The sequence below is a fragment of the Mytilus galloprovincialis genome, chromosome 3 (assembly GCF_965363235.1).
Source record: "Mytilus galloprovincialis chromosome 3, xbMytGall1.hap1.1, whole genome shotgun sequence".
Taxonomy (NCBI): Eukaryota; Metazoa; Mollusca; class Bivalvia; order Mytilida; family Mytilidae; genus Mytilus; species Mytilus galloprovincialis.
In genome coordinates, this window is record NC_134840.1 from 49,238,084 (window position 1) to 49,252,637 (window position 14,554).

Consider the following 14,554-nt stretch of genomic DNA (forward strand, 5'->3'; position numbering starts at 1 on the left):
ATTCTACCAATTTTAAATTTTAGGAACGATGGTACAACTGAAAAAATTATTTACATGTAGTAATACAACCAAGTCATCAATTAATTGTACAGTTTAATAGTATACTCAATACCAGCAGGTAATGTCGTAAATCAATGTTTTAATCTAAAACCATTAAGCGGTTGGTTCAGATTGTCCAATTCTTTCTCTATCGGATGGCGATTGACGAAGTCGTCTGTTTCTATAGAAACGCAATATTCCTACAGCAACTTGCAACAGGAAGAGTAAACAAGCAGTCCAACAGGCAATCTGAAAGATAATAATGCGATTTTAATTAATCAGATAAAAACAATGCACATACTACTGGTAAGTCATTTTGAAATTAGTGGGCGGAATATTATCAGTGCAACTTGTAACAGGAGGGTATACAAGCAGTTCAACATGCAATCTGTAAGACAACAATGAGCTTGTGATACATTCAGATAAACTACATATAGCTACTGCTGTGTCATTTTGAAATGACAGAAACGAAGAATCTGTGCGACTTGCAACTTGAGATCGACCTGGTTTTATATAGTCTAAGGCATTTTAACATAACTTGGATGAAAGAAGCTCAAACATCTGTATAAATGGAAAATAAGTGATATAGTGTATAAAACACCTTTAACGCTGTTCTTACATAGTAGTGCGACATTTAGACTTTCAACCTGTTAAAAATCCTTCACATCACTGGAAGTTTTATACAGTAATGAAGACCGACACATAAGAAGAGTCCTATCGATAAATAATACTAAAAAGTTTAACATGGCAAAGAAATTTAACAAAAACTGTCATAATTAAGCCGACAATAAATAAAAGCAACAGTAGTATACCGCTGTTCTAAGTGAAATATTTAACAAGAGAACACAAATTCGTGTCACAATTAAAAAAACTGAATAAATCAACTACAAGAGGAAGACAACGGAATGACAAAAACACTGAAAAGACATGATGGTACAATAAACAAGAGGCTGTCACAACGACAGCAAACCGGATTTATTAACATTTATTTGTGTCCTGGCAATATCACAAGAACCATTACTGATGAATGGTGAAAGTGAAAATCGTCAATATCAAATTTGACCTCCATTTTGTCATCAGTATCAACATATTAAAATTTGAAAAGCTTAGATTGAATGGTTCATGAGTAAATGCAACAACCTGAATGGAAACGCCATTTTACGATCTTTCAAGAACCATAACTCCTGAACGGTAAAAGTCAAAATTGTCATTATTGAACTTGACCTCTATTTTGTCATCAGTAACAACATATTAAAATTTCAAAAGCTTTCGTTGAATGGTTCATGAGAAAATGCACGGACATGACGGGAAAAACCATTTTTCAATCTTTCAAGAACCATAACTCCTGAACGGTAAAAGTCAAAATCGTCATTATTAAACTTGACCTCCATTTTGTCATCAGTAACAGCATATTAAAATTTCGGAAGCTTTGGTAGAACAGTTCATGCATAAATGCACGGACACGACTGGAAACTCCATTTTTCAATCTTTCAAGAACCATAACTCCTGAACGGTAAAAGTCAAATTCGTCATTATTGAACTTGACCTCCATTCTTTCATTAGTAACAACATATTAAAATTTGGGAAGCTTTGGTAGAACAGTTCATGCGTAAATGCAAGGACAACTCCATTTTTCAATCTTTCAAGAACCATAACTCCTGAACGGTAAAGTCAAAATCGCCATTATTGAACTTGACCTTCGTATAGTTGTCAGGAATAACATGTTAAAATTTTAAAAGCTTTGGTTGAACGGTTCATGAGTTAATGCACGGACAACATTTGATTGCCGCCCGCCCGCCCGCCCGGCCGCCCGCCCGCCGCCGTACATCCCCAAATCAATAACCGACATTTTTGTCACAAAAATCCGGTTAAAAAGGACATCAAGATAACGTGGCAGGATATAATGTATAGATAAGCAATTAATTTGAACAGACTGCATAAATGTAATACTTTCAATAGAAGATCGGTTCAAGCTTTGCCTATAAAATTCATATCACTCGTCTCTGTACTTACCTGTGCAACAGTCAGTAGTCTAGCATAGTCTCCTGTAGTAAATGTGTCTGAAGTAGCCATATTTATCCATTTTATGTTTTTTCCATCACCACAGCTTCATACATATAAAAAGAAGTGAGTGTAGTGCTAATATTAGTAGCATTATTATCAGTCAATACACTTTCATGTTCCTTTTATTGAAAATTGTAAGAAAATATTTTTTATGAATTTTGTCCGGAAATTTAAGTATAATTAACTATACTGACAAAAGTTTTAAGTTTTCAGAAGATGATACATTCAGCTCATCCTATTAATAACAATAGCAACATTTTTTTTAAATAGTTACATTTGATGCTCAATTCAACAGCAAGTTTAGTAAAAATAACATGAAATATTGAACCAGAAACTACAATGATCTGAATTATTGTAAATAAAACCAAAATAGTATAAGCTCGCCTCTTGTTTATATGCCTGTCTTCTTAGTTGTCAATCATTTGGTTAAGTTGGATCTCTAACCTCCAGTTTTTGGTGGGGTTCGTGTTGCTTAGTCTTTAGTTTTCTTTGTTGTGTCTTGTGTACTATTGTTTGTCTGTTTGTCTTTTTTCATTTTTAGCCATGGCTTTGTCAGTTTATTTTCGATCTATGAGTTTGACTGTCCCTCTGGTATCTTTCGCCCCTCTTTTAAAATATATCTAAATATACTATACTGACGTTCAAGCAGATTCTATTAATATAGCACTTTCGCATGTTTGAAAAAATGTCAATATTCCGGGTTTGTATTCATTGAGTCCAAGAACATTATTTTCGTTGCAATTTTACGTGAATGAAATGAGATGATATACACTTACCTGAAAATACCCGAGTATTCTTTTAATTGATCACAGAATACCTTATAACCAACACTTATCATGCAAGCGTTGATCAATAACATCACAAATAGTGTCGAATTTATCAGTATAAATGGCATGACCCACATTGCTGACCTGCAAAAAAAAAGTCCACAGACTATCATTGTATTGCGTAATTGGGATAAAAATAAAAATCTAGTTAATCCTGTAATAGAAATCATTTGCCCGTCCAAACTTAGATCATCGTCAATGGTTTTCTTTTCATAAACTATATATGTTTAACCATTCAAGGGATTTGTTTTGTTCATGGCCTTTTTTATTTTCTGTTAAATTTATTAAAAAAGTGGTTTTATACGATGTTCGATGTAGATATCGACGAATTACATTTTTTGTATTGGGCTGTCTATTATTGAAGACCCGATCGTCTGTTTACCGTTAAACGTTATTGTTGTTTGTTGATATTTTTGTATCTCAGGTTTTTATTAAAAGAAAATTTGCACAATGATTGTTGAAAATCTCTGAATTGAGAGACGGGGACCTAAAGAAATCACAAAAGTTGAAGTCACTTAAAAAATAGAAAAGAATTTGTCTCACGTATTTAGCTGAATACTAGGGAAAAGGAATTGAAATAGGTGCTTAATTGTTTCTGTGACTACGACAGAAGAGTGGAAAGATTTTTTTTCTGGAATGAAAGGGGAGGAGGAGGATAAGAGACACACATAAGATCTAGTGACCATACTGAACGTTTTTAAAATTTGGAACTTGCTAAAAGTATGTTGCAGTTTTACTAACGTTACTATAATTGTGAAAATGAGGGGCATTGCTTTACTATGGACAAATGATTTATTTGAAGTGAAATATATAATAAAATCGAAAATGCTTAATAATTAAAATTAATTCTATTAATATACATTAATAATTGAAGAGTTGCAAACATATTTTACGAATGCCTAATTCAACAGTGTAGAGACGAATAGTCGTAGTAGTAATGCATGAAAGAAGGAGAATGTGACATCACGAAATATATTGAAAATTAAGTACAACTCCTCACAGCTACTGTTTCCTTCGACTCACATGAAATCTCACTAACATGTGTGACTATCTGACATGAAAAATTAAGAAATCATTGAGGAAAAAAGGTTCTATGCTTCCTTATTATTTTATATATTTCATAACACTTCCCTGGCATTCAAATATTTAGGATTTAGCGTAAATGATTAAAATAAATCAAGACGCCCGATTAAAAAAAGTGGTCACTTCATACCCGATACTTTGGTTTGCTCTTGATTTCCAAACTGCATATGCGTTATAACATCCGAATCCTAGTCCATAAAATATGCATGCAAACACGCTGGTATAGACGGGAAAATTACAATTTGCTCTACTGCTTGACTGCATCCTAAATTTAGAGATGCCATCCCCTTTTTTAAAGACTGCATAGAGAATGCACATTCCATCAAACTTTATCTGTAAGGAAAAAACGACAATGGAACAAAACTAAAAAGTTTAAATCGCGCAGTCTTTCCCGTAACAGCTTTTAAAAAGACTAACAATGACATATACAATCGAGTTATTGAAGAAGCAAATCGGTATATTTCATTTAATCTGCAAGGCTCGGTTGACTGATTCTACTCGTACCGAACAGCGTAGGAGTTCGGTTTAAAGGATCATCTCGACCGTGCAGATTAAACTATTTTTTTCCGATTTGATTGGCCACTAACGGTTTTAACATATAAATGCTTTGTTGAATCTTACCGTGTATATGTGTCCCATTATCAAATGTGTCGCCATTGAGGTCCAAAGGTTAAAATAAATCTTTGTTTGATTTCTTCAAAAAATAAATAATGGTGGTTTTTTGATATGTTGATTCCAATCATCTATTAAAAATTTGATATTGGTCCATAATAGCAATAAGTCCAATTTTTCACAACATTTTCAGCTCTTTGACCATGTTCATAATTTGTCAAAAACCTGTAGTTTGTAAAATATTTAGTAAAAATCTAAATTGATAACTATATCAAGCTTGACTGTAATGTTCATAATTGCCTCAAATGTTCAGGGTTTGACATCTGCCTTTTTATCAAGCCTTACCTACTAACTGAGCAATTTATTAAAACAATGTATATCTAAATTAAACAGGTCGAGAACTCTAAATTTCCTGACGTCAGAATATATTTGCATAGTAATTTCCTAAACACAAGGCCAATGATGGCCTTGAAAAACTGACCAATCGACTCAATGAACAACAACGCATTGTGGGCTACTACTACGAGTTTACTATCACTTGAAAATAAACTCATCATAGATACCAGGACTAAATTTAGTAAATACGCCAGACGCGCGTTTCGTTTAAACGCGTGGAATTAGTGGAAAAAGTGAAAACTAATATAGTGTCTGGGATTCTCAAAATGAATGTGTTTGTTCTGCGAATATGTTTATTGAATAAAATTGAGAATGGAAATGGGGAATGTGCCAAAGAGACAACAAACCGACCATAGAAAAAACAACAGCAGAAGGTCACCAACAGGTCTTCAATGTAGCGAGAAATTCCTGCACCCGGAGCCGTCCTTCATCTGGCCCCTAAACAAATATATACTAGTTCAGTGATATTAGATTTAATATTTGATATAAGAAACTAAAATTAAAATAATACAAGACTAACAAAGGCCAGAGGCTCCTGACTTGGGACAGGCGCAAAAATGCGGCGGGGTTAAACATGTTTGTAAGATCTCAACCCTCCATCTATACCTCTAGCGAATGTAGAAAAGTAAACTCATAACAATACGCACATTAAAATTCAGTTCAAGAGAAGTCCGAGTCTGATGTCAGAAGATGTAACCAAATAAAATAAACAAAATGACAATAATACATAAATAACAACAGACTACTAGCAGTTAACTGACATGCCAGCTCCAGACTTTAATTAAACTGACTGAAAGATTATGATTTCATCATATGAACATCAGGCACAATACTTCCCGTTAGGGGTTAAGTATCATTCCATCATAACATATATGAGAAGAACATAACCCGTGTCATGCCAACAACTGGTTTTTGAATAGATGTGTTTAGTTCCGATGCAAAGACCCTTTAAGTGAATCAATATTCACGCCAAAATATGCAATCTTTAATGACCTGACAACAGTATCGTAACTATATCACTTATATTCAAAGCTTTTGTTTGTTTTTGAGGTGAATACTGACAGCTTTATGCTTTATAAAGAATATTTCCATAAAAAAATGGATGTGAAATACCTGAACGTATAAGAAGTCAGCATGTTGAGCTATATTTACGAATGATGTCCTTATACCGATGATAAAATTTAGTAAATGTTTTGACAAGTTTGTGATATCGAAAACCCTGGTGTAATAATTTTTCAGTAATACATAAATTTCTCGTTAAAATCTAAAACATTGTTACATACACGAGCGAATCGTACAAGTTGAGATATATAAACACCGTAAGATGGTGACAAGAGAACGTCACCCTCTAAAAATGGATAATTAACGATAGGAAATATAAAATCATCTCTTTTATCATAAATTTTAGTATTCAGCTTTCCGTTAGTGCTATAGATATCAAGATCGAGGAAAGGGCAGTGGTCATTGTTAGTATAAGCTTTATTTAAAGTAAATTCAACAGGATAAGTTTCTTTAATATACATACTGAAGTCGTCATTATTGAGAGCCAAAATATCATCCAAATACCTAACTGTATTATTAAATTTGTTTACCAGATGTTATTTCGATGAAATATATATAACATAATCTTCAATTTGCATGCTCAGATTAAAAATGTATTGTTTACGGGCTTCACAATTCGACTTTCTTTTTCGCTTTTTAATAGTAGTTGAAAAGGTTTGTTCCATTGTTATGCACTGTACCTGTGTACTAATTTCACGGCGTGAAACAGTGAAATTTCAGATGAAGTGACCACTCTTATGAACGTAAATGTTTTGAGCTCTTCAAATATGTATAATGTCATTTAAAACATTTCTGCCTCGAAAAACAAGAAAAACTGGCACAGAAACACGTCTATCTGTACTGGATGTATAAGTAAGAACATCATAATATTCAGTATGTTAAATAAGTGTTATAAATGTGGGTAGGAATTGTGCTTGATATTCGAGTGGCGAAGACATAATTTTTCAATTAGTTTACAGCCGATTGCAGGTTAGATAAACTACCATCCTTTAAGAGTAGACAAGTCCGATTATAGCCAATTTACATAGATATAGGAAGATGTGGTGTGAGTGCCAATGAGACAACTCTCCATCCAAATAACAATTTTAAAAAAGGTAAACCATTATAAGTCAATGTACGGCCTTCAACACGGAGCCTTGGCTCACGCCGAACAACAAGCTATAAAGGGCCCCAAAATTGCTAGTGTGAAACCATTCAAACGGGAAAACCAACGGTCTAATCTATATAAAAAATCGAGAAACGAGAAACATGTATGAATTACATAAACAAACGACAACTACTGTACATCAGATTCCTAACTTAGGACAGGTGCAACATTTGCAGCGGGATTAAACGTGTTAATGGTACCAAACCTTCTCCCTTTTTTCTGAAACAATAGCATAAGATCACAACATAGAAAAACACACGATGAAATATCAATTGGCAGGCTAAACTTAATCAAAAAACGTAAATTAATACACTATGACCGAATAAATTCGATGTGCGATATCTGAATGTAAATGCACAGTTAATAAAATATTAGGGATAAACATTCAAGGCCAAAAAGCAAACAAATAAGTCCAAACAAAGCCATGGCAAGACACCACTGCGAAATATTTAACCCTACGAAAATTATCACATTTGAAAAAAAAACGGTTTTGATAATACAGGTAAATCTTGAAGTTTATACAAATGTAGTAAGTGAAAATTAGAAGATATTCCAAATAATCAAAGCTGGTATAAGACAAGTTCCATATAAATATAAAATAACAAAAAGGCATTATAAACAGTATCAACAGGTCGAATAAACAAGAAAATACGATTTGAGAGTACTCGCAGTTACTGACAGCTAGTTGAAAGCCAAAAACAATTAGTTATAAAAAATCATGCATCAGAGACTAAAACTAAAACACATCCCAGGGATTTAGCATTTTAACGTCATGAACAGTCAGACAGAGAAGACATGACTTTTGCAATGCCAAAACTAAATGTATCGACAGGCAGTAGGATAACGAGGAGCGACTTCTACAGAGACAAAAATCAACGTGTCTGTGTCTCTATACATCCCGCCTCAAAAGAAGACACAATTTAGTTATGTTTTTATTTGCTAATGACAAAATTGATATTAGTGCCAATGTAAACTATATTCAGAGATCTAATTACAATATTGGTACGATAACCCTTACTTATAAGTTTGTTTAAAGGTTCGATAAGTTTACACGGATCACATAGTGATTTCCTTGCTTTAAGTACAATATTACCATAAAATTTAGGATGTGAAATACCATTTTTAATAAGTTTTCTACAGGTACAGCCAAATTTACTAATCAAATATTTCTATCTATGAAAAGTTAGTAATAGTTTTAAGAAAGGAGTAGGTCCGGTAAGGACCGATTTTGGCCTCAAATTTCAGGTTCATCTGACGAAAGATTTTGACCACTTTTTAAACACTTAAGTGTCTATTTTATTTGAATTAATTAGTTTATGTGAAAGATTTTAACAGATTTAGTCATTAAAAACGATCCGATTCAAGCTCAAATATGAAAAATCTACCTAATATGCCGAAAAATGTCACTTTTCAGATGGTTTTTGGTAAAAATGAAAGTGGCCGCATCCGTGTTCATCCTCAACCTTTATATATGTTATGTATTATCATAAAATATAACTTACATTTCAATATTAAGGATGAACACGAATGCGGCCACTTTTGTTTTACACGAAAACCGTCTAAAATTTAACTAAAATGCTAGAATTATGAGGATTTCAGTAATTTAGCATGACTTAATGGTGCTAGTAACGGATATATGTGCATTGTATAGTCAAAAGCAGCCCATATTTATGTAGTAGAAGCATTCGACTGTCCAATAAATAACTAAAGGTTTACATTTTAACAATTTTGTAAAACTGCTATATTTTGGGGCCAAAAAGGTGTCTTACTGAACCTACTCCTTTATGGTATCGAAATCCCTGACACAACAATTTCCCAGTGATGCATTGATTACGTTCGTTAAAATCTATGACATCAGAACACACACGGGAAAACTGAAAGAGTTGGGATATATAAACACCGTATAATGGAGCCAAAGACACATCGCCGTCTAAAAAAGGAAAATTAACAATAGGAAATGAAAAATCGTCTCTTTTGTCGTAAATTTTAGTATGAAGTTTCCCGTTTGAAATTGAAATGTCTTTATCTAGAAAAGGACAACTGCTGTTGTTTATGTTAGATTTAGTTTAAGTAAGTTCTTTGGGGTAAATTTCGGAAGTATATTTAGAAAACTCAATTTTATATGGATTATTCAACGAAAAAATATCATCCAGATAACGGTAGGTATTTTTGAATGTATCAACCAAATATAACAATGATGGGTCTTTCCTGAGTTTGGTCATGAACTGAGATTCAGAGCAATATAGAAATAAATCTGCTATTAAAGGGGCACAGTTAGTGCCCATAGGAATACCTACTACCTGACGATACACTTTATTGCCGAAACGTACATAAATGTTATCTGGCAGAAAATTTAAAGCTTCAATCATATCCTCACATTTCCAGTAAGTGTATCTAGCATACTTTCCCTTTTCGTTACAGAAAAATGCTTTAAACGAGTTACAGTAAATAAATATTACATTGAGATTTTTTGAAAGACCATTTTATCAAATACAAAAACTTTTTCTTTATAAGATTGTGTGGAAGTATAGTGTACAGAGTAGAAAAATCATAACTGTCAACAGAATTATAAGGACCATCAAAAGCATGTATTTTATCTAAAACCTCTAAAGAATTTTTAACACTCCAAAAATAATTAACATGTCTGTAAGTCTAGACTAATTCGAAAGAAGGATAGTATACCATACATAATAACGACATAACGGTTCAGCTAACAGGCAAACTAACCAAGGATTACACCTTTCATTACACACTCAATGAAATAATTATATATAAAGCACGCTTTTAGAAAACTTGAAAGGTAATATAGCATCCAATCATCCAATTATCTAAACCCTGTGGATCAGATTGGATGCTATATTACCTTTCAAGTTTTCTAAAAACGTGCTTTATATATAATTATATATAGAAAGAAGAATATAAGGTATGAGTCCCAAATGAAATCTCTTTCCATCCAAGACGCAATCTACTAAACTAAGTTTGTCTTATGGGTAATCGTGTTTATCACTGTTGTTTTGTTGCTCTCTGATGGACGAATACATGAAATCTCCGTCTCATCACCAAACATATTTATGGCTATATATCGGGTAATTCAAACACGAGAACATAAATATGCTAATATATGCATTGTCATATAAGGTAGTGTTCCCGACCTGTTAATTACACAGGTAAATTGTAAATTGTTAAAAAAATTAATTACACGTACTAGGATGTAGTCTAAAAATATCCGGAAAGTTTGAGATCAATGGCAATTTATACTCAAATCTATGTATGAAAGTTTTTACATTTCTATAACTATTAATTAAAGTTATAGAATTTTTAAAAAGTTGATATATTTTTCATTAGATTTTTTTTTTTGTGGTCTCAATGACATGCTTTGTATCGCGTTTTATTCACATGTCTTTTCTATTCCGATTTCTGATATAATATAATAAAGTGAAGATTTTAGACTGTCAGAATCAACAAAGTTTGGAGGGACAATGCAAGACTGGCCTACTGAAAACACATCTTAACATAGAACAAATGTAAACATACAGTGGTCAAAACAACCGATACATGTAAAAGAACAACACACAACATAAAACACTAAATCCTCGACAATATACCTTCACTTTTTACAATATTCCATAATAAACAAACTGCTGAACATCAAAGTAAATGGAAGTAGTAAAAAGGAAAGCAGAATGAAACACATATCCCATATATGTGTGGTATAAATATGATTTCATCAATCATAATTCACAATTATGAAAAAAACAATGAAAAATTTACCTACCGTATTCACTCCAACAGGAATAGATATTGCAAATCCAGATAGAAATATACAAAAATAAAGTAAAGTTTGTACAAGCAGCTGTAAATCAACAACAGCCATTATATACCGGAACTTGGAAAACCACACATGACGTTGCGTAAAAAATAAAAACTTGAAAGTTGCGTACGGCTTTCTTTCCGATAAATATTGCTGATAAAACGGGCCTTGCTTTTCAGCTGGCCTTGATTAAAATTGTTTGAAAATGCATACTATATATAAATAAATATTTGTAGCTACATGTAAGATTATCCTTTAGTAACACTGCAACTAATGACAAGCGTTGTGCAATGCGTATCTCGTCTTTTTTTTAATTTCCTTACGGAGGTATTCACAGAAAGAGCAGTCTTTTACTTATTACGTCATCGTAAACTGGACGCGTCTAACCAGGACAAATATTTCACTAAGTTTTCTGAACAATTCGAAAAAAAGTAATAACATACTAAGTATGACATCACAATACCCAAATTGCACCAAGTACCAAGGTTGCTTATATCAAGAAATATAGCACCAGATATCTTACAAATTTTCTTAGACTAAACAATTTGCATTTTTATGATTTGACATTATGCACTCCTCATTGCAATATCATGGATTGTTTGGAGGTCCGTTTAAACCCATTTTTCTATGATTCGATATAATTTCAAAAATTAAATTTGTGGAACTATATAAAAAATTAGAATACATCTACATAATGAATACAATATGGAAACTTTGTTGGGATCTGAATATACGTAGGTTAAAAACTAGAGGCTGTATCGCTCACCCGACTCTACTTGTGTTTTTGAAATCATATAAAAAAATCAAATTTGGCTACAAAGTACCAACACTTGGTCAGCACCTCATTAGGAAAGGAACATTTACTATATGTTTGGTTTCATTCAATTCAGTGGTTCTCTAGAAGAAGACTTTTGTATGCATTTCCCATAGTGCCTCAAGTTAAACTAAGCCCCCCGCTGGCGGCCACCTTGGATGATGGATCCTCTACAAAGTAACAACACTTGATCAGCATCTCATTTGGAACATTCATGCTATGTTTGGTTTCATTCCATTCAGTGGTTCTCTAAAAGAAGACATTTGTATATATTTCCCAGAGGTTCTTATGTTAAACTAAGTCCCCCTTTGGTGGCCATCTTGGATGATGGATTGGCTACAAAGTAACAACACTTGGACAACACCTCATAAGGAGCATTCATGTTATGTTTGATATCATTCCATTCAGTGGTTCTCTAATAGAAGAGGGACGAAAGATACCAGAGGGACAGTCAAACTCATAAATCGAAAATAAACTGACAACACCATGGCTAAAATGAAAAAAAGACAAACAGACAAACAATAGTACACATGACACAACATAGAAAACCAAAGAATAAGCAACACTAATCCCACCAAAAACTAGGAGTGATCTCCGGTGCTCCGGAAGGGTAAGCAGATGCTGCTCCACATGTGGCGCCCTTCGTGTTGCTTATGTGATAAAAAATCCGGTAAATAGTCTAATTCGGTATGTCACATTCATGAAAGGGAAGGTGATTGTAGTTACGACGTAAGAAACATATCCAATATCATTTGTGAAACGGTTATTCCATAACGGTCGACCAACTCGTGATGGCGTCCGTAAAATTTACGAAGGGATGATTTCAACTTCACTATTTGGAACTCTTGGTTTAATAGCTCCCTTGTGAGCAGCAACCCTCTATCAAGAAAATCATGATAGGAAATGCAAGCACGGGAATATTGTATCAATTGGGAGATATATACCAGAAGTCATTTGTATGCATTTCGCGTAGGGTCCTTTGTTAAACCAAGTCACCCCACTGGCGGCCATCTTGGATGTTGGATCGGCGACAAGGTAACAACACTTTGTCAGCATCTCATAAGGAACATACATGCTATGTTTGATTTCATTCCATTCAGTGGTTCTCTGAAAGAAGACATTTGTTTGTATTTCCCGTTAGGTTCTATGTTAAACTAAGTCCGCCGCTGGCGGCCGTCTTGGATGATGGATCGGCTACAAAATAACAACACATAGTCAGCATCTCATAGGGAATATTCGTGTTATCGTTTGGTTTCATTCCATTCAGTGGTTCTCTAAAAGAAGTTATTGGTATGTATTCCCCATAGGGTCCTATGTTAAACTTATTCCCCTGTTGGCGGCCATCTTGGATGATGGATCTGCAACAAACTAACAACACTTGGTCAACACCTCATAAGAAATATTCGTGCCATGTTTAGTTTCATTCCATTCAGCGGTTCTGTAGAAGAAGTTCAAAATGTAAAAAGTTAACGCCGACGACGACGGACGACGGACGCCAAATGTCAAAAGTGATGCAATTTGGGCTCTCTTGCTAGATAGGGTAGAATAGATTATTCCAAAAATGATATATCATTTTATTCGGGTTCGACAAAAAAAAAGTATGATACAATATTTCAAAAGATCTTCGCAAAATATACAAAATATTTTCATTTCTGTCACACAACACAAATCCGTCACTCATTTTATATAGATTACTTCATAAAATGAGTGATTTGTGTTGTGTGAAAGAAATAAACAATTTGCATAAATACCCTTCCTGTGTCAAAATTTTATAATAAAAAAAAATCTTTCTATGTGCTTTGTCTATTTGCCTTTATGTCTTTCTTTGTTTTTATAGTTATTAAGTTAATAACACAATGATTACTATTGGTGACATATTTAACTATTATGTCTGTTTGTTATGCCCTGTACCAAGTCAGGAAAATGGCCATTGTTACATTATAGTTTCTGTGTGTGTTACATTTCGTTGTTGTGTCGTAATTCTCTTATATTTGATACGTTTCCCTCAGTTTTAGTTTGTAACCCGGATTTGTTTTTTCTCTATCGATTTATGAATTTTGAACAGCGGTATACTACTGTTGCCTTTATTTGTTTTGTTCACAGCTTCTTGTCAATGTAATGGAATTCTATGCGACTGGCATACGAGTAAGATGTTTAGCTTGCTGTAAAACCATGTTTTATCCAAACATTACATCATTAAATGCCTGTACCAAGTCAGGACAGTTGTTATCCATTCGTTTGATGTATTTCAGCTTTTGATTTAGCTACTTGAGTAGAGACTTTCTGATGTGGATTCTCCTAGGAGATCGGTATTTTTTGTTATTTTACTTTGTGTACTGTTGTTTGTCTTTTCGTTGTTTTTCGTTTTCTTTATTGTATTTTCAGTTTATTTTCGACTCGTGAGTTTGAATATTCCTTTAGCAGCTTTCGCCTCTCTTAAATCAGATATCAACTCTTTGCGTAAATTATTTGAACTTGACTTCTATCATTGATATTGTTAAATTTATAATTATCAAAACTTTTCGAAACTTCGATCTATTCAAAACATCGGCAACGGATTTTCTACCACGGGATAGATTACACAGGCTATTTAGGCCAGCTTTCGAACAATCCTCTATGATTCCGTACGTTATTTTAAGAAATAATTGATGCAAGCTATACTTTATTGTAGTTTTAACATGGGTAGGCAATATATTCGT

General features: G+C 33.4%; 1 protein-coding gene across 1 annotated transcript; it reads right to left on the minus strand.

The window, feature by feature from the left end:
- On the minus strand, positions 1 to 11,135 carry LOC143068207 (transmembrane protein 179B-like). Its single transcript, XM_076242080.1, has 5 exons — positions 11,006 to 11,135; positions 4,144 to 4,346; positions 2,880 to 3,014; positions 2,053 to 2,146; positions 1 to 288 (listed from the first exon to the last, which is right to left on the minus strand). Exons 1-5 carry the CDS (start codon positions 11,102 to 11,104, stop codon positions 154 to 156), a joined length of 666 nt encoding a protein of 221 aa, XP_076098195.1. The 5' UTR covers positions 11,105 to 11,135; the 3' UTR covers positions 1 to 153.
- Between the last annotated feature and the right edge of the window lie 3,419 nt (positions 11,136 to 14,554).

Excerpts from the sequence above, each read along its gene's own strand:
- LOC143068207 (XM_076242080.1), bottom strand. The coding sequence starts at position 11,104 with ATGGCTGTTGTTGATTTACAGCTGCTTGTACAAACTTTACTTTATTTT. Across the intron at positions 3,015-4,143 it reads AGAGCAAACCAAAGTATCGG|GTCAGCAATGTGGGTCATGC; the intron begins GTATGAAGTGAC and ends TTTTTTTTGCAG. Across the intron at positions 289-2,052 it reads GACTACTGACTGTTGCACAG|ATTGCCTGTTGGACTGCTTG; the intron begins GTAAGTACAGAG and ends ATTATCTTTCAG.